Genomic DNA, 27,069 nt, shown 5'->3' with positions numbered 1-27,069 from the left:
CACCAGGGATGCCGACCAATCCTCGTGCTGACAGGGAATCCCTCTGGAGGAAAGAGGATCGTTCGATCCTCTGGGGGAGATGACACATGAGGGTTCGCCCGTAGAGAAACTGCAGTGAAGGGAGAAGAGACCTTTGACCTGTCCGGAAACCTCCCCCCCTCCGGAGAGGGCGCTGCTCTGCGCTGCGGGGGAGGGAAACGCGGAGGTGGCCTGACTGCCATAAACCCTGATGTAAACAGGGCGCGGTCGTGCCGTAGGGGACAGTGGGCGGGGACCCATAGTGCCCGCGTGCGAAAGATCTCGAACTATGTAAGGAGATCGTCGGCGATTCGTGCGAGCCCGGACGATCTCTGACGCTCACGCGTAAGCGACTATCGTCGGAGCTCACACGCGAGAGAAGATAGTCAGCGATCACGAGCGGGAACCTCGGCTCCCGCGTGTGGACGATCTACGACGATCGCGAGCGGAATACCGCGCGCGGCCGATCCGAGCGATGATTGCGTGAGCCTCAGTGGTCACGCGCGGGAAACTATCCCGCGAACGAAACGATCTTCGGCGCTCACGCGTACTGTGAAGATCGTCGGCGCTCGCGCGCCTAGCGCCGAATCCAAAGATCGGCGGCGAAACGGCCGTAGGCGATCGCGCGCGGATGGCCTCGTCGTCGTGCGCAGGAAGGTTCATAGGAGCCTAAGCGTACTAAGAAGATCGTTGGCGCTTCCGCTTAGCGCCGGATCCAAGGATCGCCGGCTAACGGCCGTTGATAATCACGTGCGGAAAACCATCCCGCGCACAGACCGATTCTCGGCGCTTACGCACACTAAGAAAGTCGTCAGCGCTTGCACGCCTAGCGCTGGATCCGAAGATCGCCGGCTAACGACCGTTGCCGGGATGACAATCACGAGCGAAAGGGCCTGAAGGTCGCGCGCGGGAAACTATCCCGCGTGTGGGCGATCATCAACACTTACGCGTTAGCGCGAACAGAAGATCGTCTGCTAACGAGCCTCGACGATCGCGAGATCGCACGCAGGAAACCATCCCGCACGTGGGCGATCATCAACGCTTACGCGTTAGCGCGAACAGAAGATCGTCGGCTAACGATCGTCGACGATCGCGCGTTCCTCGACGATCGTCGGCTAACGATCGTCGACGATCGCGCGTTCCTCGACGATCGCGAGATCGCTCGCGGGAAACCATCCCGCACGCAGGCAATCATCAACGCTTACGCGTTAGCGCGAACAAAAGATCGTCGGCTAAACCGTTGACGACCGCGAGGTCGCGGGCGGGAAATAATCCCGCACGCAGGCGGTCTTCAGCGCTTATGCGTGAGCGAAGATTGTAGGCTCCTGCACAACAGAAGATCGTCAGAAATGGTTTAAGGATCGCTAACTCGTAGATCAGGAACTGGGATGTGTCCCTAAAAGGGAGAGCATCCCCTGAAGAGGACCAGGAGGTCTACTTCAGTGCCGACGATCAACTGAAGGACTGCTAAATACTCCGAGGAGTGGTCTCTGTGAGGTACCTTTCCTGCGAACGGGAGAGGTGGCCTTCGTAGAAGAGACTTAGAGACACCGAAGGCTGAACTGCTGGTGAGTGCCAGTGCGCTATCTCAGGAACCCCAACGATGTGCGCAAATACGCAGGGAACGTTGGTAGCAGCCTAACTGGATACTGGAACAGGGAGTCTCTAAGGCAGTCTCAGGAACAGCAGTCGAGCGCTAGCGCGTAAGGGAACGTTGGCGCGTAGGTAATACCTGGCACTTAAGAGACTTACTCAAGGTGTGAGAAAGTCTCTCCTACCCTGAAGGGAGGAGCCCGTTAGATAACGGGGGCGTGGGCGCCCAAGGCGAGTCTGCAGTCAGGAATGGATACAGCAGGCAACAGGAACACTGAGGGACGAGAGACTAAGGGTCTAACGTAGCCTGAGTAGCGAGGCCCCGAGGGGATAGTTTGCAAGACCCCGGAGGGTCAATGTAACGAGAAACCGAAGTTTCTCCGTCACTAAACACCGAAGCGTAGAAGTGACTAAAGTTACGAGAGCCCGAGGGAACTGCGTAACTAAGATCCGAGACCCCGAAGGGTCAGGGAAAAAAAGAAACCGAAGTTTCCCTGACACAAACACCGAAGTGCTAGTGACTGAACAGCAAGCTGTTGACAGGAACAATCCTCCGAAGAGGAGTCTCTATGAGTGGTCTCTCTCGCGAACGAGAGAGGTGAGCACTTCGTAAAAGAGACGTGAAGGAGCCCCGAAAGGCCGTGAGATCAGCAGACGTAAACAGGAACAATCCTCCGAAGAGGAGTCTCTGTGAGTGTCATCTCACGCGAGCGGGAGGGGACACTTCGTAGAAGAGACAAAAGGAGCAATCCTCCGAGGAGGAGCCCTTAGTGCGGCCTCCCTCGCGAATGAGAGAGGGCCGAACTGATCCTGCAGCTGCTCAGCCCCTTGAGTGTAGCTATAGAAGCGACCGCTCAGCCCCGAGAGCATAGTCGCTAGTACCATGGTCTAGCCTTGCAACCGCTCAGCCCCTTGAGCACATCACAAGGGCGGTCGCTCAGCCCCAAGAGCATAACCGCCAAGGACCAAGGAAAAGTAAAAGGGAAGTTAACTAACTACCTTGGAGGCGAACCTCCTTATCATCTCATCTCACGCGAGCGGGAGGGGACACTTCGTAGAAGAGACAAAAGGAGCAATCCTCCGAGGAGGAGCCCTTAGTGCGGCCTCCCTCGCGAATGAGAGAGGGCCGAACTGATCCTGCAGCTGCTCAGCCCCTTGAGTGTAGCTATAGAAGCGACCGCTCAGCCCCGAGAGCATAGTCGCTAGTACCATGGTCTAGCCTTGCAACCGCTCAGCCCCTTGAGCACGTCACAAGGGCGGTCGCTCAGCCCCAAGAGCATAACTGCCAAGGACCAAGGAAAAGTAAAAGGGAAGTTAACTAACTACCTTGGAGGCGAACCTCCTTATCGTTCTAGAATGCAAAAAAGAGCTGGCAATAATCACGGGGGAACCTCTGAGAGAGGGGAACGCCCCTGACGATGCCTGAGAGAAGGCGGCGAACCCGACTCCCCAGGATAAACAGGACAGCTCTGTTTCGAAGGCACACACAACAGGCACGAAGAAACAGCATCGTAAACTGGAAAATAAAACAGAATAATTATTTAACAGAAAATTCCCCCGGGTGAAACTCCGAAGAGAAAACCCCGAGGGAAAGAACATAAGAACGAAAGAAGGTATGTGGCCCCCCTCCCCCACCCGGCATGCCCAGGTGAGGGGAAGGGACGAAAGTTAACTAAACTGAATTATAACATGATAATTATGCAACTGACTTTGAATGTTCCAAGGATCACCGACCCCCGAAGGGACGTGAGCCCTGAGCTGAAAAGTCAAAACACAATTATATTCGTAAAAATAATTGAGACAAAAAAGACGAAATAGCGACTCGGTTCTGAGAAGCTATAGTAGGCGTAGTACGGAGTAAGAGGTGAACGACCTCAAGAGAAGGGCCGGACTCCACGAAAGGCAACCATGGTGGCCTAGAAGTACAAGGCCGTGATCACGGAAAGATCGTTGTGGCCTAAGCCAGCGAACTCTAGCAGACGTACACAATACACACCGCACAACACCGCAAGCAAAGGAAACTTATATTTTCCATACACAAAAATATATACAGTATAAACATCAGAAATGTTTAAATATATCCAGTATAAGAAAAGGTAAGTTAAAAGACAAAACAATAATGGCTGTCAAGAGAGCATAGGAGCGGAACCTCCGATCACTATGCGAGCCAAAAGTAAAAGTGGAGTATTCTCCGCTGCGTGTGAGGGGGAGGGGTAGCTAGCTACCCCTCCCTACCCCCCCCCCTAACTAGCGGTGGGGTAGGTAACCCTCGTTTAAACTTTATGGCTCGTCATCGGCTGCGCCGAAGTAATCACCCCATGTAAATAGCGTGGTTTGTATTCAATTACGGAACAAATCAGAATTAATATCCTCCCCCGGGAGAGGAGGAGGAGCTGCCTCGCTATGGGAGGCAACTCCCTCTCCCAAACCCCGAGATTGGTCAACAGAACTGCGGCCTACGCTACCACTCGACAGTTTCTCGGAAGAAACCGATTGAGTGGGAGCTTCGGAGCAGGTTTGGGCAACGGAAGAAGAGCCCTTGGGATTTTCTCCTTTCAAAGAAATCTTCGAAGGAGAAATATCCCGCTTGGACTTCTTCTTCCGGCGCTGGAAAAACCTCTCCCACTGGGAGGTAGACCACTCCCTACACTCACCACATATGTTACTCTTATCACACCGTTGGCCCCTTCAGTAAGGACACAAGGTGTGTGGGTCCGTTTCCACCACCGACATATAAGTACCACAAGGGCGGTCAGGTAAACCGAGACAATTACGCATCGCAGAAGCCAACTTCACAAACACTGTCAAAGAAAAAGCAAACAAAAGATCAGTTAAATGGCTGTCAGAGAAGGCAAGAGTGACAGCGGACACGTCCGTCTAGCACCCGAGCCGAGAGCAAGGTGAGCTTAGCACAGGTGTGTGCAGGGGGGGGGACAAGCTCCCCCCCTCCCCGCTAACTAGCGGTAGGATAGTAATCCCTTGTTAAATTTCTAATAGCTCGTCATTTCAGCTACGCCGAAAGTAATTACCTATATTAAATAGCGTGGTTTGTATTTCAGTTACGGAACAACTGGCTTTTTGGTTTTACCTGAGGGCTCCTTATTTTCAGTATATCTGTACCAAATATAAGGAATTCCTAACACCTCGCTAAACCTTGTGATGCAAGGTCTACATCCTACGCAAGCTGTGTGTTGAGATAAACAGTGCGACTGTCAAGGTAAAACTTATTCAGAGTCTCGTAGGAAAAACTGTTGTAACCAAGACTTTCCCAATACCACCTCACCAGGGTATGGGGATGCAACAGTATTGACACAATACTAGGTACACAATGGAGCATGCTTTACCTGCAGTAGCTTAAAGTCAGCTTGTGCAGAGAACACAGGCTGCTGCTTTCCCCAAGAGAGTGTAGGATGAAGAAAAGAATAAGAGCCAGTCATACCTTTTCATTCATGCAGACTAAAACTGAGTAACAGTGCCCTCAACCTTCTGCTACTTGTCCAATAAGCAGCTTTAGGTACTGGACCAGCTGTTGTGCAGCCACCACAGGGTCGATAGAAAAGGTATCGAGCCTCCTATGGGTCACGTCTGAGGTAATGGGCTGTGAAAGTTGTTTGGCGTTTCCACACCCCAGCCTGTAAAACCAGCGTCACAAGATAGTTTCTTTTGAATGTCAGGGACATACCTACGCCCGACATCGTGGGTTCTGAGGCGACATGATGGAGGAGGACCTGGATTCAGAGCATGGTCTATGACCTTGTAAATCCAAGCAAAAATGGTGTTCTTGGTGATCCTCCTCTTGTCCTCCCTGTGCTGACAAACAGTGCAGGCACTCAGGGGAGGGCTCCTGCTTTTCTTTTAAGGCAAGTCTCAAACTCTTCACTGGACAGAGTAAGAGATGGTCTGGGTCATCTATTACAGACCAGAGACTCGTAATCCGGAAGGAGTCAAATCTAGGATCAGCCACCCCTGGATTCTGAGTCTTGGCAAAAAACTAAGGGACAAAGCTGAACGTTACCTCTCCCCATCCCCTTGAATGGGTGATGTTGTACGAGAGACCATGTAGTACGCCGACTTGTTTGGCCGAAGCCAGAGCGAGCAGGAACACCATCCTCCAGGTCGGGTAGTGATCTTTTGCCTGGTGCAGTAGTTCGTGGGGGTCTCTTTAAAGATCGAACTCGAACCACATTCTATGGGGGAGGTCTCACTTCCGACTGATTTCCGCACGTATCCAGACATTCTGCTCGCAACTTCATGCAAAATTCCTCTCTGAGCGAGGAGATGCTGGATATAGTCTCCAGGCGTGAAGTCGTAGCGAAGCTACAGCTTTGTGGTAGGTGTTGATGTGTGGTTGTCTGAGTAGATCGTGTCGTAGAGGGAGTTCTCTCGGAGCCACCGTCAGGAGCTGCAGAAGGTCCGGGAACCATTCCACACGATGTCATAGCAGAGCTATGAGGGTCATTGAGAGGTTGACCGATGTTCATCAGACAGAACGGGGGAAAGACATAAACGATGTTGTCCCACCGTTTTTGGACTGCATGTTGCCAGAGCGCCTTAAGGTTCTGGGACTTGGGAGCAGTACACTAGGAGCCTGAAGTTTGGAGCCGTTGCGAAGAGATCCACCGTTGGAGAACCCCACAAAGACAGGACTTTGTTAGCTACCAGAGGATCCAAATACCACTCAGTACTCACTCTACGAGATGCTCTGTTCAGATTGTCGGCGAGCACATTCCTTTTGCCTGGAATGAAGTGGTGTTGAATAGATCTCGGCCCATCTCAGTATCTCTGCTAGATGGGATAGAGGCTGCAAGAAAGTACCTCCTTGTTTGTTTATATAAGCCACTACTGTGGTGTTGTCGCTCATCACCACCACTGAGTGGGGCACCAGGAAAAGAAAGAACTATTGAAGAGCCAGAAAGATGGCCTTAATCTCTAAGAGATTTATGTGTAGGTATTTTTCTGACTCTAACCAAAGGCCTAAGGTCATGTGGTGCAGCACGTGGGGCACCCACCATTCTTTTGAAGCGTCTGAGAACAGCATTAAGTTCACGGGGAGGACAAGAAGATCTATGCCCCTCCGCAGATTCTCGTCTGCCATCCACCACTCGAGGTCCGTCCGTTCCGCTGATCCCAGAAAGTCCAGGGAATCAAAGGCCTGATTCCACTGGGACTTGAGCCACCACTGGAGGGATCGAATCCTGAGGTGGCCGCTGGGAACTAGGTGGGCCAAGGATGATAGGTGTCCGAGAAGACATAGCCACTTCTGGTCTCGGAGTTCTTCTCATCTGAGAAAGGGTCTTGCGACCCCTCTCAGCCTTATTATCATGTCGACTGATGGGAAGGCTTTGTGGAGATTGGTGTCTATGATCATACCTAGGTATACCAGTCTTTGAGTGGGAAGCAGGGAGGACTTTGAGGTTTAACATGATCCCCATATCTTGACAAATCCTCAGAAGTTTGTTTTGATGTTGAAGAAGGGTTGACATCAAGTCTTCTGGGATTAGCCAATCATCCAGATAATGGAGGAGATGGATACCACCATGTGTGCCCAAGATGACACTAAGGCTAACACTCTGGTGAAGACTTGGGGTGCTGTGGAAAGACCGAAGCACAGTACCATGAACTGGTACTGTATTTCCTGTTGTCTAAACTGAATCTTAGGTACTTCCTTGAAGACAGATGGATTGGGATCTAGAAGTAAGCATCCTTTAGGTTCAGTGTGCACATGAAGTCCTGCGGTCTTTCCGCTTGTCTGACTGTGTCTGCCGTCTCCATGCTTAACAGTTTGTTTGACAAATCTGTTCAGAGCAGAGAGGTAGAAGACTGGTCTCCAGCCTCCAGACGCCTTTTTCACAAGAAAGAGTCGACTGAAGAAGCCTGGAGAGTTGTCGAGGACCTCTTGGAGAATACCCTTCTCCAACATAGTTTGTAGTATTGCCCTTTGCTGATCCCATTGCAAAGGAGTCTATCGACACTGGATCCTCGATCAGGGGAGGGAGAGATGACATGAACGGGACGCAATACCCAGAACAAATTATGGAGACTGGAGGCCCCGAGTTGTTTCCACCTGCTCCAGCAACTTTGTAGGCAACCCCCGCCCCCTGATGGACAAGCAGGGGGAGTGCTTATCCTAGCGTTTGCGGCCGCAGCCACTCCCTCTAGGATACTTTCCTCCCTTGGAGGACTTTGAGCCTTTCTTGTCTTTGGTAGGAAAGGGCTTTTTCGACACAGTTTTCTTCACTGCTGTCTTTTCGAGGTATTGGGCGGGTTAGGCTGCTGAGACGCTGGTGGTCTGTAGGGGCCGGGATGTCAAGGACCTGTGAAAGAGAGCTCTGGTGGGACTTCCTCCATCTCTCTGCAGCCCGCTCCTCGTCCCTTGGCTCGAACAATGAAGACCCCTCTAGAGAGAGGAATTCCTGAGCCTAGCAAACTCGGTGATAGGGACTTACAGATGGAACCTCTAGGATACAGAGCCCTTTCGCTTAAGGATGGTATTAACCCACAAGTTCAAAACTTGGGGGGCTAGGAACTCGATAGTACGGGTACCCGAGAGGAAGAAGGTTTTCATAGCCTTCCTGGTATTTTCCATAGAGAAATCCTCGGTTCGTACCAGGATTCCCAAGGACCCCAACCAAAGATCCAGCCACGAAGTAGCCTGCATGGCATACTTTGCGACATTCTCTTAATTGAGGGTCTTTGTCGACGAGAACGCGACCTGACGACTGGAGAGTCTCTCTACAGAGATCCCCTTGGTCAGCTCTTCCACTACACCGTTCTCTGGAAGAGCTGACCAAGAGCTGAGAAGGCCCAGAGGCAGGGGAAGGTCGAGAGCCACATGACATTGGATGAGGAGGCTCCTCCTCCAAGGAAGGCTGCAATGACAAGGCTGAAGGGCCAGTCGTCTCTCAAATGATGGCGAAGGAGCACCTCTGAGGCGAAGAGGAGGACGAGGACGTCTGGAACAACGCCAAAGTGACACCCTCTAGGGCCCGGGGGACCAGTAAGCCGACCTTCAGCAGCAGCAGTCTTCCGAAGAGGAGTCTCTATGAGTGAACTCCCCCCCCCCCTCCTCCAGCCCCCGGGAAGAAACACTCACAGAAGGGACGCACTTAGGACTTAGCTTCCCGTTCACAGGATGTTCGGCAATGGCAGATGAGTCAGAAGAGGCAGGAACATTGACAGGATGGGCAGCAGATGACACCTCTAACACCACAACATCGACAAAGGCTAGAGGATGCACCTCTGATGTCAACAAGCGCTGCGCTAGCGCCACAATGAAGAAGTTGTAGCAGGACTTCTTGGAGGGTGGACCCGGTAACCCCAAGTACAATATGCCCAAACCTGTAAAATCGAAGAAAGAGTCATAGACCCCCCGGGGGGAGAGGCAAGGTCGCTTCGCTAGGGGAAGCAACACCGTCTCTTGAGGACTGAGGTTGTCCAGGGGTTTAATGGCCTGTGCTACTACTCGATGGTTCCCCGGAGGAGATCGAATGAGCTTCAGAGGAAGGTCTGGAAGCAGAAGAAGAAGCCTTGGGTTTTTTCTGCTTTGAAGATACCTTCGAACAAGAAGAGTCCCGCTTAGACTTCTTTCACCATCGCCCAAACCTTTAGCACTATGAGGCAGATCACTCCCGACACTCAGCATAATTATTATCCATATTACATCGTTTGCCTCGGCAGGAAGGCCAAAGGGTGTGAGGATCAGTGTCCTCGACAGACATGAATGTACCGCAGGAGCAACCCTCAGGAGCAGGGCAATTACGCATGGCCGGCAGAAGTCAACACACACAAACTGACAAAAGAGAGCAAATTAACATTAATGGCAGTCCAAATATGAGCGAGGTTGAAGAGCGGCAACGACCGTTCACCATCCGAGTAAGGAGCAAAGTGAGCTCAATCAAAGGTGTGTGAGTGGGAGGGGTGGCACTCTTCCCCCTACCCCCCCCCCCATTAACTAACGGGATGGGTAGTTAACCCTCGCTAAATCTTAATGGCTCGTCCTTTCAGCAATACCTCTAATACATAGTGTAGGTTTGTGTTCCAGTTACGGAACATCTAGAAATTAATAGGTTTCAGAAATTTGCTTTCATACTATACCATAGTAAATCATGTCATCACCAGACAATGAAGTTTATTTGATCCTATCATTTAGAAAAATTGTAGATCCCTGATGATTGATAAATAGAATACTCAAGGACAAGTATCATTAATGAAGGTAAATTTAATGATAATATTGATTAGTATACTGTACAATATACTTTTAGTACAATCTGTTAAGAACAGTAGAGTATGTATCTGATAATATAATCAGCATAAATATACAAAAATTCATCACTACTGCTGAAACAGTAAATTGAAGCTCAACCTAAGAAATTGATAATTTGTCATCAATTCTCTCAGCAAGGAGGGGTTGGGTTAAGTGGGTATAGGTTCAGAGGCTGGGTTTAGTACCGAAGGGGTTTAATATCAAAACCTATGGTGCTAATTAAGCAAGACTTACACATTACCAAGAACATGTCAGTTTTATTTTTTCAAAGGAAGGAAAACTATACACTATATCATATAGTTATCAATCTCTTTACCCAACCTTCAACACCCAGCTAACTGCAAGATTCCTCTTGAAGGTAAGGGTAGAGCCTAGTCCTTGACTTTGCAAGTTCCAGTCCTAGCTAGTACCTAGACTCTCAGCAGTCAAATTGTAAGCATTATGGATTGACTCCTGAAGTCTAAAAGATATCATGTTCTAGATTCCTCATTCTTGATTCTTCCCGTGCTATTGTCACAGACACGTGGGTAAGAGGCAATGGGTCTTCAGATAGCACAACCGTGGACTGGCGGGGCACAAAAGCCTCTTCTCTTCATGCCACTCTACGCATCACACAGAGAGGGAATAGAGAAGGGCTTGAACCTGGGGTCGTGCCCCTGCAAGATCCAGGTTCGGCCAAGTGACCTGGCACTAGACTAAGGAGCTCCTACCTCTCAGACCAGGATACTAAGGCAGAGAGATCATGTCACTCCCCTAACCTCTTCGCTGATCATAAGGCAGCAGAGACAGTATAGAGAGTCAAAACCTTGACTGAGGCCTTCTCAAAGGCTTGGAAGATGTACTGTACTGTGAACGGAAATACGGTTAGCAGTTACTCTGAGCAAAGGCAACTACTAAGACAAGTTAAGGTCTATCCCCTTCCGTCAAAAGACCATGCTCGAGTCTGAGCAATAGCCTTGACAGAAAGTACTGAGAGAAGCTTCTCCCAGCTAGGGAGAAGAGGAACTCCGCAATCTTGTCTACAGATGACTCGTTTTGAGAAGAATCCCTTTCACAACATCACTCAAAGAGGATGACACACTTTCCCAGGAAGAGTGAGGGCCAAGGGAGTCACCCTGGGATCTTGACAAGGTATAACGGGAATCAATTCGGCAAGAGACCACCTAGGAGCCATCTGGATCAACCCGAGTCCCAACGTAATCCCACGAGGTAGATTAGCGGACAGTACAGGATTAAACAGAGAAAGGGCATAACCATCCACATGATCCCATGGGTATTGGAAGGAGACTTCGAACAGACCACTTGACTGAATCGATGGAGAAAAACCAGGGAGCTTCCTATTCCCCCATATGGCAAACAGGTATATCCCTGAAGAACTGCCCAAACTTGAAGCCTCTTCATTATGGCAGAGAGTAGTGAACACTCTAACCCTAAAGCCCTCCTTTAGTGACTAATTGTGTTAATGTGAAAATAAAAACTCTGTAATTAGAAAATGACATTGTATTCAAGAACTAGAGTTTCTGGATAGTTCTCATAATAACTACGTCCATCGCTATTGGTCCAGCATGCATGAGGCTAGTCCTGGATGCTTCAAGACTGACAGGAACATTCGGAAGAATTGGTCCCTGGTATATAAAGGGCAGGTAACAAGTTGGAGAGACAAACTTGACGGAATACAGCTTCACTGGTTGTGACCTGGAATTTTATACGGTATTTACAAAGATATATCTTGAAGAACATAAGGAAACCTTGGAACTTCATCACCAGAAGCTGTGTTCCTGCATATCAACTTTAATATCTACGACTAAGCGTCATCATCTGTCCCACCTGGATATCAGGGTAGCTGTGGACCTAAGCCAGGGCAAAGAACCATGAAATGGGGCCACAGCCCCAGCCACATGCATCGCCCCCAACACGAGGTCAGCACCAAATAAACGGGCCGACCAAGGTAGCTGGGACCTGAATAGTGACTTTCTCTTGGCCAACCTCCTATCTTCAGATCTATTATACAAGCTCCACCTCTTATGACTCTGTCGCACTTTTGAAACTGTTCTTTGATGTTCATTTAACCAAGATATACTTATCAATATCATCTCAAATAGGAAACCACTTCCCTTTTAGAGGAAAATATTAGGATTCCTGCAGTGTTCACAAGTATTTTGAACAGTTAAACTAGGATATACGTCTGGAAATCCCAATTTCAAGAGTGAAGAAGGTTAGCAAGTAAACAGGGTAGAGCCTTAGTCTTAGGGTAAGCTATGGATACAAAGGACTAAAATGGGGGGTTGCAGGGGGCATAGCACCCCTCACCTCCCGATGAGTCAGTAGCTATTTGTTTCACTTTGAAAATGTGGTTTACCCGTTATAACTTCTAGAATTTCTAAAAGCCTATAATTTGGAGATAAAAATTTCTCTAAAGTAATTCTATCAGATTCGTTCAATGGGTAATAATACGGTAGTGTCGCACCCAGTGCCATTACCGCTTGCTAATACAAAGAATCTTAATGTTATTTTTTTTTTCCGAGTGAAGCGAGCAGACAGCGGAGCTAAAACCATTATACGCTATCCAAATATTACCGACATCTAATGGCTTTTGCTCCTCCGTGCACTCGCTTCGCTTGCGAAAAAAGTAAAACATCAACTATGTACTGGAAAGCAGCAATGGCGATAGGTGGGACTCTACCATAATATTACCGTTCAAAGTACCTATAAATACATACGGAATAGTTGGAGCCTTTGTATATAAGCGGCCAGTTCCTCACACATTGATTATAATTGATTATAAATGGACATCAACTAACCTAACCTACAAGCCGTGTCCTTACCTACTTAGCTAACGGGGGGGGGGGGGGGGGGGGGGGGGGCGCCTAATGACCTCTTGCGACCCTCCTTACACTGCCGTATTCTAAGTTACAGTAGACATAATAACACATACAGGTGGCCGCTATTGTACATACACCCTGAATAGTTCTTGTTTTCTTCATTAGAAATATGGAACCACAATAAATATTTAGCCACATTACCAAATAGGTAAAATCGTAATATATTTCACCAAGTACTTATTTGCGGTGAAAATAAGTGGCATTTTCGAAGAAAACAGAAGTTTTTCTAAAGGAAGAAGCTGGTTTGGTTTCATTGTAGTGTATTACAGGGCAATGTAACCTAGGAAAAAAATTACTGTTTCTTATGGAAAAAAATTACGATCTCTTCGAAAATGACACTCGTTCCCGTCGCAAATTAATAGTTTCAGAAATATATATACATCTATATCCTCCGATAAGGGAGGACCCCCAGTGGGAACTCGGGGTTTTGGGTGGGGAAAACATACTGGTGAATCGATATATAAACGTAAAACAAGCCTTTTCTTCTCTATACATTACCTTCTTGAAATTATAATAACCGGAGGAAAATACAAAACAGTATATCTGGATAAACTTTGGAGGCGCCGTTACAAAGATTGTGTCATGGAAAAATACAGTAACCAGTGCTGCCAACGTCCGATGTAGATCAAATGTTATTTTGTGACCTGTCATACTACTAGGCTAGGTTAGGTGGGTTTGTTAGGTTCTGTGCCCTTTTTGTACTTTTTATATATTGAGTAAAACTTATATGGAGAAATTATTTAACATATGGAAATATCTATCATTACTATCTTTAGTAATGTCAACGTGCCATTGGTAACTCTGTGTACCATACGTCAACGTTAGTAACACTGTGTATTATTGGTAACGTTGCTAATGTTATCGTTCGTTCGTAAGAGAAGTGACACCGTACATCTTAAAATTGGTTGATCTGTTTGTTTCCGATTGAAATGAACATCAAATTCAGTTAATTCACGTTATTTACTATAGGAAAACAATTATATATCGTTTTCCCCACCCCAAAACCCCGAGTTCCCACTGGGGTCCCCCATTATCGTAGGATATAGATGTATATATATTTCGGTAATTTTGTATATTATTCCATCGTGTGACTTCGCACAAGAAATATATGATTTCCTATAGCAAATAACGAATATTTCTGAAACTATTCATTTGCGACGGAAACGAGTGTCACGTTTGAAGAGAGCGTAATTTTTTCTATAAGAAACAGTAGTTTTTTTCCTAGGTTACAATGCGCTGTAATTCACTACAAAAATACCGCTGGTTTTTGGTGGGAAAGCTTTTCCCGTCCATAACTATAATAAAACCACCGAACATATGCCTGCCTTACGATACATTCTGAATTGTCTACCCATGACAATATATTTCATAGAGCCTAGAGTGGATACGATGTACAAATGACCAAAAAAACAAATATCCATCTAACTTGAGGTCTTTAAACGGGGTCACCACTGATGGTATTTAGGCTATCAAGAGTCCTTGACAGCCCAGAATCTGTAATCTCAGCTTCGCAATATTATATTACTGAGGAATGTTTCGCATGACAGTGCTTTAAACATTAAGTGGACATTACTTACGAAATATTAAGGTGGAAGGAATCACGTCAGTGGCATTTGGAGAGATAAATACACGACATTGGAAGGTAACCTGTTGGTTTTGGGCTGACTTCTATTGACAGATAATGTCAGGGTTGCCAGATTATTCGACTGGATTATCGTACATGAGCCTTAAAATTATCGTTTTTTCAACCAAAATTATCGTACACAGTTTCAAAATAATTATTTAAGAGTTATATGATTGACTTATTTCAAAATATTTTAGTATAATTGTTTAATTAAACACATATGTATATACCTAAGGTATGTATCGTACATCGTACTGGACCTAAAATAATCGTACATGTACGATAATTATCGTACGAATGGCACCCCTGGATAGTGTCAGCGTTGCCAGATTATAAAGCTGGATTATCCTACATGAGCCTTAAAATTATCGTTTTTTCAACCAAAATTATCGTACACAGTTTCAAAATAATTATTTAAGAGTTACATGATTGACTTATTTCAAAATATTTTAGTATAATTGTTTAATCAAACACACAAACACATATATGTATATGCATAAGTTATGTATCGTACATCGTACTAGATCTAAAATAATCGTGCATGTATGATAATTATCGTACGAATGGCACCCCTGGATCATAGTGTGTTATGGCGACGAAATAGATTTAGAGTAAAATAGATACTTGACTCAATTCTTGGTTTTCCACGATAACGATGACTAATCTTTTTTATTATTATTATTATTATTATTATTATTATTATTATTATTATTATTATTATTATTATTAATTGCTAAGCTACAACCCTAGTTGGAAAAGCAGGATGCTATAAGCCCAAGGGCCCCGATAGGGAAAATAGCCCAGTGAGGAAAGGAGACATGGAAAAATAAGATGTTTTAAGAACAGTAATGATATTAAAATAAATATTTCCTATATAAACTATGAATACTTTAACACAACAAGAGGAAGAGAAATTAATTAGAATAACGTGAGAGAAACTGAAACAGCATTTTCAAACACAGAAGCCCTAGTAAAAAACATTTGTGTTACAGCCATTGCGAGCTCTGGTCTAAGCTTCGGCGCTTAATGTTGGTTAGAAATTTTAAGCTTCGGCGCTTAATGTTGGTTAGAAATTTTAAGCTTCGGCGCTTAATGTTGGTTAGAAATTTTAAGCTTCGGCGCTTAATGTTGGTTAGAAATTTTAAGCTTCATCGCTTAATGTTGGTTAGAAATTTTAAGCTTCGGCGCTTAATGTTGGTTAGAAATTTTAAGCTTCATCGCTTAATGTTGGTTAGAAATTTTAAGCTTCGCCGCTTAATGTTGGTTAGAAATTTTAAGCTTCGGCGCTTAATGTTGGTTAGAAATTTTAAGCTTCGGCGCTTAATGTTGGTTAGAAATTTTAAGCTTCGGCGCTTAATGTTGGTTAGAAATTTTAAGCTTCATCGCTTAATGTTGGTTAGAAATTTTAAGCTTCGGCGCTTAATGTTGGTTAGAAATTTTAAGCTTCGGCGCTTAATGTTGGTTAGAAATTTTAAGCTTCGCCGCTTAATGTTGGTTAGAAATTTTAAGCTTCGGCGCTTAATGTTGGTTAGAAATTTTAAGCTTCGGCGCTTAATGTTGGTTAGAAATTTTAAGCTTCGCCGCTTAATGTTGGTTAGAAATTTTAAGCTTCGGCGCTTAATGTTGGTTAGAAATTTTAAGCTTCGGCGCTTAATGTTGGTTAGAAATTTTAAGCTTCGCCGCTTAATGTTGGTTAGAAATTTTAAGCTTCGGCGCTTAATGTTGGTTAGAAATTTTAAGCTTCGGCGCTTAATGTTGGTTAGAAATTTTAAGCTTCGCCGCTTAATGTTGGTTAGAAATTTTAAGCTTCGGCGCTTAATGTTGGTTAGAAATTTTAAGCTTCGCCGCTTAATGTTGGTTAGAAATTTTAAGCTTCGCCGCTTAATGTTGGTTAGAAATTTTACCTCAGTATCAATGACATGCTCTGACTTCAAACACAGATAAACAAAAACTTTTATATGAAAAAAAAACTTTCAATTCCATATATTAAAAAAAAAGTTATTTGTCTTTAAGAAGAGCAAAACACCCTTTGTGAACGAGGGCATAAATTATATCATCGTCTCAATATTTTGACATAGGGAAAGGATCATATGACTCAATATTTTGACATAGGAAAAGGATCATATGACTCAATATTTTGACATAGGAAAAGGATCATATGACTCAATATTTTGACATGGGAAAAGGATCCTATGACTCGATATTTTGACATGGGAAAAGGATCCTATGACTCGATATTTTGACATGGGAAAAGGATCCTATGACTCGATATTTTGACATGGGAAAAGGATCCTATGACTCGATATTTTGACATGGGAAAAGGATCCTATGACTCGATATTTTGACATGGGAAAAGGATCCTATGACTCGATATTTTGACATGGGAAAAGGATCCTATGACTCGATATTTTGACATGGGAAAAGGATCCTATGACTCGATATTTTGACATGGGAAAAGGATCCTATGACTCAATATTTTGACATAGGAAAAGTATCATATGACTCAATAAAAGACACGTCACAACATCAAATGTTTAAGCAATTTTATAAATATCCAACTAAATTCTTTTAAGGCCAAGCCGCCAAGGTTGAAAGAATATTCAATTAAAAAATAATTCATTGATTCGTAATATACTGTGTAAGGATTGAGAATAAATACAGACAGGATTTCCATTTAATTGAAATAATACTGACATAAGACAAGTCTGTTTCCATGAATATTTGAAAAGAACAGTATTTTTGAAAAAAAAAAAAAAAATGATTACGTTATCATAGTAGATTACAATTATCTTATAATTATCACCTTTATTCCTCCCCCATATCTTTTCTACTTATTTCTTTCGTAAATTTATCTTTTCATATAAAACGAAATTACATCTAATGTTAGGATGCCATTAAACTTCAAACCGTTCATTATAAAAGAGTTAAATAGATTATGCGATGGTATTCATTCGTTTTTAATAAAGTTTAATAATATGAGTCACTAATCTTATTGGTTACCTGATCACTAAATTCGGCTTAGTTTTAGGTGACGGAATGAATAAAATTAAGGTTGCAGGTTGGCCAGGGCACCAGTCATCCGTTGAGATACTACCGCTAGAGAGTTATGGGTCCCTTGATTGGCCAGACTACTACATTGGATCCCTCTCTCTGGTTACGGTTCATTCTATCTTTTCCTACACATTCTTTCCACATTCTACTCTGTCCTCTTACACCTGGCAACACTGAAATTACCAAACAACTTTTCTTCATTCAAGTGGTTAACTACTGCAATGTAATTGCTTAGTGGCTACTTTTCTCTTGGTAAAGGTATGGTAAGAAGCTCTTCTAGGAGAAGGACACTCCAAAATCAAGCCAATGTTTCAGTGTCTTGGGTTAGAGCTCTCTTCCTTGATGGCACACTATTGTCTTATTTCTCTTCCTCTTTTTTTAAAGTTTTTTTTTATAGTTTATATATGAAAGATTTATTTAATGTTACTGTTATTAAAATATTTTACTTAAATTGTTAATTACTTCTCTTACAGTTTATTAATTTCCTTATTTCCTTTCCTCACTGGGCTATTTTCCCTGTTGGAGCCCATGGGCTTATAGCATGCTGCTTTTCCAACTAGGGTTGTAGCTTAGCAAGTAATAGCCTAATAATAATAATAATAATAATATAAACGAGAAGTGCACTATTTCTCCATTGCACAAGCTTATTAACTTTTAGATTACCTTTACAGAACGGATTTTGAGCGAAGAGAAAAATCTATTTTTGGGTGAGATAGCCATGACGTCCTGATGGAAGGTTCCTTTTGGTAGCTTCCTTGGGTATATTGACTACAAGGATATTCCCAGAGAATTAAACTAAAGGTTATCACAGAATTCTTACTTCTGGTGCGAGTATCCTAAAGGTTTCCCTTCAAGACATCGTATATCAACAGGGGACGCATGTATTAACACGCCACATAGCTATCTGCACCCCATATAGAGTTAACACTTCGATATGGAAAGGTGGAGAATAACTGGGGAGCCGTTCCACAGTTACACTCGTTCGTGGCTAGTTTTGGTACTCGAAACGTAAACAAACGGGCGCCATTGCTAAATGACGTCACGTCCGTCTTCATCCTGATGCCAGCTGCTTGCTAATCTCCATGATACAGCAGGACAGGGCGGGGCCTGAAAGGCTGGACTAGAATAGCAAGGAGGGTCCATCAGGACGTCATGGCTATCTCACCCAAAAATAGATTTTTCGCTTCGCTCAAAATCCGTGTTTTGGGCTCAAGCCAAGACGTCCTGATGGACGAGTACCAGAGAATCAATGTATCGTGGAAGATTTCCCCCTTATAGAGTAAGTGCCAAGGGCTTTGAATAGAGGTAAGCATTGTGACCTCGATAGAGGTTCCGTGGGGATACAGCTTCCTGCCCCCCTGGCAGAGAAGTCCCAACGGGTCATACCAAAGTTCAAAGTGGTCATCGAAGGGCTACTCACCTTGCGGAGAGTATGTGAAGGACTCGGAGACAAGACAGAATGGTCAATATTCGTGTAGGAACATTCTCGACAATAGATAAGTGGTGGTTAGTCACTATATTCCATGGTTAGAGAACAATCTGGTCTCGAAGGTATGGCATAAGTAAGTATTCAATTAGGAATATTACACAGCATAGGTGAGTATATAATACAGACAAAACATATTATTCCTCTTATTTCAAAAGAAAGGGGTAATGAAACTATGTCATTCATGTACTTCATAGTGTAAATAGGAGCGTTGAGAATAGCACATGTAATAAAATAGACATTTTATTTCACAATTGCAGGTTATAGTAATAATAAATGCAATAAAGGATGTAAAGTTAATTTACAATAACAAAATTATAATGTACATAGAAATTAGAAGACTTCAATCTTGAATCTGAAAGAAATTTCAAATTATTAGAAAGCACAAGTTCCAAAGGAACGTCAGTCTTTAAGAAGGAAAAAACACATCATGCTCTAGGCATGTGGCACTCATGTGAAGTCTATGACATTTCACCTTGTAAAGAACAGTCTATGAGAAACACTAAGTGTCCATGAAATCACTATGTATCACACGAGGGTCAACACAGGCACCCGTAGAGTTAAAGTCCCAAGTAACTCACTGTTCTATGCAGAGTTAAACGGCAGGTTTCATAACACTACCTGCGGCTACCACGAAATGTTTGACTTCATGCACTTGCTTCGCGTAGTGCTTGAAGAAAACGTGCGAAGATTTCCATCCTGTGAAGCTCTTGAGGCTTTCGAAATCCATACTCTAGAAGAAATTCAGAGATGATGCGACTTTTCCAGGATCGTGACCTGCGGGTGTACTGTCAGGATCCGCTCTGCGAATGAAGTAGGTGATTTTCGCTCTTAGTTGTTTCAGTGACAGGTCGCTACCCGATGTTTCTCCTTTGAAGAGTTGGCCTCCACCGAAGTCTGAAGTTCTCTGAAGATAGACCTTGAGGCTCTCTACCGGACATAAAGAGGCATCTTCTTTCAGGGGGCAGATTCTCTTGGTGGGTAGTTCGTTTTTTGCGAGAAACGTCGGATCAGGGAAGAGGGTAAGTTCTCCTGAGTCTGTAAACAGGATATGACCCTCGTCTCTTGATAATGCCACTATTTCGCTGACTCGGGCTCCCGAGGCGAGAGCAAAATGAAATATAACTTTTTGAGTCAGATCCTTGAGAGGGCACGAATCATTGTCCAAGTTGGAGGCAAAATGAAGTACCTTGTCCAGGGACCAGGAGATAGGTTTTGGCGGAGGTGCTGGGCGTAGTCTAGCGCAAGCCTTTGGTAGTTTATTGAAGATATCGTTGGACAGATCAATCTGGAAGGCGTACAGTAGTGGTCTAGTCAAAGCCGATTTGCAGGTAGAAATCTTGTTGACTGCTAAGCCTTGTCCATGAAGGTGAATGAAGAAGGACATGCAAAAATCAATGGTGATTTCCGTAGGTTTTTTGCTTTGACGAATGAGACCCACTTTCTCCAAGATGATTCGTATTGCCGTCGTGTGGATTCGGTCTTGTATTCCTCGAGGAAGTCTAGACTTTTCTTCGAGATCCCAAACCTTTTCTTTGCGGCTAGGGAGAGAAAATCATGAGATGAAGGTCCCAGACTTTCAATGATGAAGCGAAGACAGTCGACTTCTGTACTTGCTGAGAGAGAACTGGGCCCGGGAGGGGGATCAGCTTGGGCTGCAGCTCCAGGACCAAGGGGTACCAATTGCTCCGGGGCCACTTGGGAGCCACTAGGGCCGCTGTCCCTTTGAAGGTTCTCAGTTTGGAGAGGACTTTCAGCAGAAGGTTGGTGGGAGGGAACAGGTATATCCTGGACCATCTGTTCCAATCCAGTGACATGGCGTCCACTGCTTCTGTCTTGGGGTCCTCGTACGGGGCCACATAACGAGGAAGTTGATTGTTGTCGCTCGTTGCGAAGAGATCGATCTGAAGTTCCGGGACTTGGCGAGAGATGAAGGAGAACAATCTTGCGTCTAGAGACCATTCCGACTCTATCGGGCTTGTCCGAGATAGAGCGTCCACCGTCACATTGCGGAATCCTTGTAGGTGAACTGCAGACAGGTGCCATTTCTTCTTTTCTGCCAGGCGGAAGATTGGGAGAAGCACCTGATTTATCTGGGGCGATCTCAAGCCCTGACGATTGAGACATCTGACTACCACCGAGTTGTCCAGAGTCAGACGAATGTGGATCGAGGGAGGCGGAGAGAGTTTCTTCAGAGTGAGAAGGACCGCCATGGCCTCCAAGATGTTGATGTGAAACGTCTTGAATAGGGGAGACCATGTCCCTTGAGCCTGTTGTTGGTGGGAGTGACCTCCCCAACCCTCCAGCGAAGCGTCCGTGTGGATGTTGAGTGATGGCGGTGGGTGTTGAAGAGGAATGGACCTTTTCAGGGCCTTTGCTTCCCACTACGGCTTTAAGAGTAACCAAAGTCTGTTTGGGAGCTGTCTCTTGAGGTCTCTTCGAGCGATGGATGCAGAACATCTCCAGACTCCCGCGGCATCCTTTAGCTGTGCACGAAGCACTGGGTTTGTCACTGAGGCGAACTGTAGAGAGCCTAGAACTAGTTCCTGCTGACGTCTTGAGATCCTTTTGGATTTCAGCAGTTTTCTGACAGACCCTGCTATTTCTTTCCTTTTCTTCCGTGGAATGGAAAGGCGGTGTGACTGAAGATCCCACTGGATTCCTAACCATTGGAACTTCTGAGCTGGAGAGAGGCGAGATTTCTTGGTGTTTATCTTGAATCCGAGGTGTTCTAGGAACTGAGTGACTTTGTTGCAGGATCTTACACAATTTTCGGGCGATGTCGCCCAGACCAGCCAATCGTCTAGGTAGGCCATCACCTGGATGCCGCGGAGGCGGAGCTGTTGAACGATGGCGTCTGCCAGCTTGGTGAAGATCCGTGGGGCCACGTTGAGCCCGAAGGGCATGGCCCTGAAAGCGTAGCTTTTCCTTTGGAGTCGAAATCCTAGGTAGGAGGAAGCGTGGTGGTTCATTGGAACGTGCCAATAGGCATCCGCAGGTCTATGGAGACCGTATAGGACCCTTGAGGCAGAAGGGTTCAAATCTGTTGAAGAGTCAGCATCTTGAACTTGTTGTTCGCTATGAACTTGTTGAGGGGGGATAAGTCTAGAATGACTCTGAGTTTGTCGGAGTCCTTCTTGGGGACGCAAAATAGTCTCCCTTGGAACCTGGTTGACTTTACCCTCTTTATCACCTTCTTGTTCAAGAGTTCTAGGACATATTCTTCCAGGAGGGGGGTTGACTGTTGGAAGAATTGCTGGAAGGTTGGGGGTGGTTGAGTCCAGCTCCAGCCTAGTCCCTTCTTGACGATGCTGTGTGCCCAGGGATCGAAGGTCCAACGATCCTGGAATTGGCGGAGTCTTCCTCCCACCGGAAGCACTTCATTGCTTCTGGCTTCCCGAGGGTTTGCTACCTCGGCCGCTAGCTCCCCTTCCTCCTCTGCCTCTGGAGGGACGGCGAGATGCACCTCTGCCTGAGCCTCTGTTTGAGCCTCTACCTTTGGGACGAAAGGTAGTGGATTGCTGCTCAAATGCAGGGGTGAAGACCAGTGACTGTGACAAGATCGGTTGGGTGACCAGCTGAAAGGTCTGTTGTGGCTGAGCTGCCACTTGGGGAGTAGCGGATCCCGGAAACTGCCGTCTCTGTTGACGTTGCTGGGGTTTTGGTTTCGTGGGTTTCCTCTTAGGTTGAGGGCCGTCGTCCTGAGAGGATTTCCTTTTCTTTGACATGCCCCATTTGTGGAGAAGGTTCCTGTTCTCCGTGGCGGCTTTGTCAGTGATCTCTTTCACTAGGGAGTAGGGAAAGGGGTGTTTACCCCAGATGTTGGAGGAAATCAGCCTCCGGGGTTCGTGTCGCACTGTAGCATTTGTGAACACGAATTCACGACAGGCTCTACGAGCCTTCGTGAAGCTGTACAGATCCTTCACGACCGTTGCCAGATGTGTTTTGGCAAGGACCATGTAGAAGTCAGGGACCCTAGTGTTACCGGCCATGACTTCAAGCTGTACCTGGAGGGACATAGATGCGGCGAGCCTTTCCTTCGTATCATGTTCCCTACGAAGGAGGTGATCGTTGAGTTTTGGGAGGTCCTCGTTAAACTGACGACCAGCAACGTCAGGCTCTAGCTTCCCCACTATGAAGGTTGACTGGACGTCTTTCCAGTGCCTATCATCAGGGGGAGTGGTCAGGGAGAAGGGCCTGCACTCCTCCAGTACAGGGCAAGGTTTCCCTTCTTCCACTGCTTTATGTACCGCAGTGAAGGCCTTTTCCAGAAAGGGGAAGGTCGCATTGTCTAGTGCGACGAAGGTCGGGTGCTTCTTGCTAAGCACCGGCATTTTTGAGTTGGTGAAGCCCCTACTTTTCACCGCATTGGCTAGCATAGCCTGGGCCTTCGAGAGATCGAGCACAATAACCTCCTTCGGTTCGGTCTCTTCTTTAGAGGCGGGTTTGGACCTGAGTCGGACGTAATAGTCCGGGTAAGCCTCAAAGTTCGGGAAGAACTCCACTTTTTCCAACGCGATCGAGCCGACCTACTCACTGATGAAGATCTTGCCCGTGGTGATCGGCAGGTGCTCGGCATACCTCCATGGGTTAGTATCCGAGCAGGCAGGGAGGTCCTTAACCGAAATCCTTTTCGGTTGCTTAGAACTTCCGAGGTTGGACTTGAAAAAATCATGAGTCTCGCGAAGTTTCTTATCCATGAGAGCATCTTGAAGATCTCCTGAGTGCTAGATGGGGTGGAGTCCGGGGTAGCGGATGTAGAAGGAAGTGACTCCTCAGTCGGTGTAGGAGTTGGTGCAGGGGTAGAAGCTGGAGCGACCTCATGCTCCGAATCAGGGTATTCCACCTGATCTTCCTCATAGTCGAGCTCCTCGCCCATGAGGTTCCTCTCCGTGGTCTCCGACACTTCCGACATACGTTCCACGTTGTCGGAATCTAAACGGCACTAGTGCATGGACTGAGCCATGACCACATCAGATTCCACCACTAACTGGACGGTGGGAATCCGATCACTAGGGACCACTGAGTCTTTTGATGCCGGCGGGAGGCAGCGGCTCCGGCAGCCGAAGGCTGACGGCTTGGTGATCAGTTCATAAGATAATGCAGTATATGGAAGTATACCCAGACCGCCGGCAATCAATGCCGGCACGCCGGAGGCCGGCCCAAAGGTCGGACAACCGAAACTAGGTAAGGGAGGGGTGGGCCATCGGTTGTATGCCGACGGAAGGCGGCAGCCCCTCGGCACACGGAAGGCTAACGACTTAGAGGAGGGAGGGTATCTTATGAGAGAGAGTCACCAAAGGGTAGGGCGATATCGCCGGCAGTAGAGGCGGCAAGGGACCGGAACCAGGGTAGATAGAGAGACAGATAAGGAGGGATTGGAGGGGTAAGACCACACCCTCCAGAGAGAGTGTACCCATGATAGGAGTAGGTCCTCCTAGCATCCAATGGCAGGGGGCCGGCAGCCGGCCAGGTGCCAGGGTAACCCAAGGGAGGGTTAGAGTACACTCAAGAGGGGGAACCCCCTGTTGGACAAATCGCTGCCAGTGGCCACCCCCATAGAACGCTATGAAGGGTATGTGTACCAGAGCGGCCTGCTCAACAGGAGATCAAGATAGCCCTATCACTCCACCCAAGGGAGGAGTTGTAGGTCTAGGGACAGATGTGTATAGGCCAGCCTATGTATGGGCTAGCCTACACCAAGGGATAGGTGGGGAGGGAGAAGAAGAGGGGTCTTCCATAGGGAAGGCTCTGTACAAGAATGGCCTCCAAGGAAAGGGAGGACGCTCCCTAGCCTAGGGTAGGTAACCAGAATGAGAACGGTGCAAGAGTACCGTCTCAAACTATAAAAGTACAGAACTAGCGGCCCCCCCCCAAGGCCTAACCTAGATAAGCAGTGTTAATTCCCATGCTAGGTAGGCTGAAAGACACATCGCAAGTTGCATGGAAGGGTAAGTAACCTAACCATAAGCAACTGAGGAAGGACAGAGCTGTTCCTCTTTCTCGGTCGCAACCCTAAGGGGGGATCATTCCCTTAAGGTAGACAGAGAAGCGATAAATACTCTGATTATGGACAAGATTCCCCTATATAGAAGGGGAAGCATGGCCACGCTGAGGGAATGCCCGTAGGCAGGGGATGAAGGGAGCATATAGGGGTTCCTACATTTAGGTTAGGTTAGAAAGGTACGCAATCAAACCGGTCCCCTAAATGGTCCCTGAAGGCGAAAAACACTTGCATCACAGATAACAGTATGATAAATAATGCCACTATCTTCATAACTTAACCTAGGATCACTGGAATATATCATGCATGAACACAAGTGCTAGGCAATCTAGCCTAGGGGCTAAGCTAGTAATCTAGTATGAGGTCAAGCGATGACCGGATAATGGAGCGTTAAAACACGATATATGAAGTTCCTAGCTATGAAGACTAAATAACTAACAATATCAATTAGTTAAGAGGCCGGAAAAAGCTGTTCTGACTAGCTAAATAAGGCATGCAAGAGAACAGCGACGCCATAAAATGGCGTGTCCGGTAGTAGCACAGCTCCGCCACAAAACACAAAATATTACGAAAAGTATAAGTTACTTTACGGCCAGAACTTATTTAAACAATACTGGGACCTGGTACTCAACTTTCCAGAAGAAGGCGAGGCTGAAGGTATAGACATAACGGCGATGCAAGTCGATGAAAATCGCACAAGGGGAAATCCGTCTAAGCAAGGTAGCTACAAGCAGAAGGATGAGGACGGACATGACGTCATTTAGCAATGGCGCCCGTTTGTTTACGTTTCGAGTACCAAAAGTAGCCACGAACGAGTGTAACTGTGGAACAGCTCCCCAGTTATTTTCCACCTTTCCATATCGAAGTGTTAACTCTATATGGGGTGCAGATAGCTATGTGGCGTGTTAATACATGCGTCCCCTGTTGATATACGATGTCTTAAAGGGAAACCTTTAGGATACTCGCACCAGAAGTAAGAATTCTGTGATAACCTGTGGTTTATTTCTATGGGAATATCCTTGTAGTTAATATACCCAAGGAAGCTACCAAAAGGAACCTTCCATCAGGACGTCATGGCTTGAGCCCAAAAATGATATTAATGTGCTATGGGATAGTGGTAGCAATGTGTCGCTAATCACTCATCTAAAGTCCCAAGAATTAGGACTTAATGGAAGAGATGTGCAAATAACCATAACCAAAGTGGGAAATAAAACTGAGACAGTATCCTCTAAAGAGTATACAGTTCCTGTGGTGGACATCTATGGAGTGAAATGGGAAATTATTGCCTGTGGTATAGATGAAATAACTACTCCTGTTGAGAAAGTTGATATGAATGTCGTTAGTTGTTTGTTCAAAAGTTTAAACGGTCTTCACATTTCAAGACCCTTTGGAGTAATACATTTATTAATAGGCATTGATTACTGTGTCCTTATACCTCAAGTTATTGAAACGAATGGTAACCTTCAACTCATGTTAAACCAATTTGGCTATGTTGTTAGAGGATTTCACCCACAATTAACTTCCCGCTGTTATCAATCCAATGTCAGTGTAAGAATCAATCACATAGATATTACAGACGTCAATGAGATTACTTCAGTTCCCAGGAAAACCATTAAAGACGTGTTGGATAATTACTTAAGTATTGAGAGCCTGGGTACTTCTTGTTACCCCAAGTGTTCTGGTTGTAAATGCGGTAATTGTACCCCTGGTCAAAGTAATTGTACCCTTAAAGAAGAAAGAGAATTGGCTCAAATATCACATGGTTTATCATTTAATTCAGATAAGAATAGATGGAGAGTCGCTTACCCCTGGGTAAGAAATCCTAATCTTTTACCTAATAATGTGTCATTTGCAACAGCTAGGCTAATAGCCACAGAAAAAAGGTTGACCAAGTTAGGACTAGGTTATTGTACGTCCTATCAGAATCAAATTCATGATATGATTTCACGGGGGGTAGCCAGGAAGCTATCCGAAGATGAGATATATAGTTATAAGGGACCTATATTCTACATACCTCATACTGAAGTTCTAAAGCCTGACTCTAGCTCAACTCCCCTTCGGATAGTGTTTAATTCTTCTGCTAGGTATATAAATTTTTCTCTAAATGAAATGTGGGTGAAGGGTCCTGACATGCTAAACTCACTTTAG

The 27,069-nt window shown here is 45.8% G+C and overlaps 2 protein-coding genes across 3 annotated transcripts in view; one reads left to right on the top strand and one right to left on the bottom strand.

Annotated features, from left to right (window-relative positions):
- LOC137623209 (E3 ubiquitin-protein ligase RNF185-like) overlaps positions 1-14,444 on the bottom strand; it is an 83,843-nt gene extending 69,399 nt beyond the window's left edge. For both annotated transcript variants that reach the window (XM_068353926.1, XM_068353925.1), the window contains exon 1: positions 14,334-14,444. The gene's annotated coding sequence lies outside the window, so the exon portion shown is untranslated. The remainder of the gene's footprint in view (positions 1-14,333) is intronic.
- On the top strand, positions 4,447-27,069 carry LOC137623579 (uncharacterized). Its single transcript, XM_068354411.1, has 2 exons — positions 4,447-4,511; positions 25,989-27,069. Exons 1-2 carry the CDS (start codon positions 4,447-4,449, stop codon positions 27,067-27,069), a joined length of 1,146 nt encoding a protein of 381 aa, XP_068210512.1.

Source organism: Palaemon carinicauda, chromosome 30 (genome assembly GCF_036898095.1).
Source record: "Palaemon carinicauda isolate YSFRI2023 chromosome 30, ASM3689809v2, whole genome shotgun sequence".
Lineage (NCBI taxonomy): Eukaryota > Metazoa > Arthropoda > Malacostraca > Decapoda > Palaemonidae > Palaemon > Palaemon carinicauda.
This window is presented reverse-complemented; position numbering and strand designations above follow the sequence as displayed.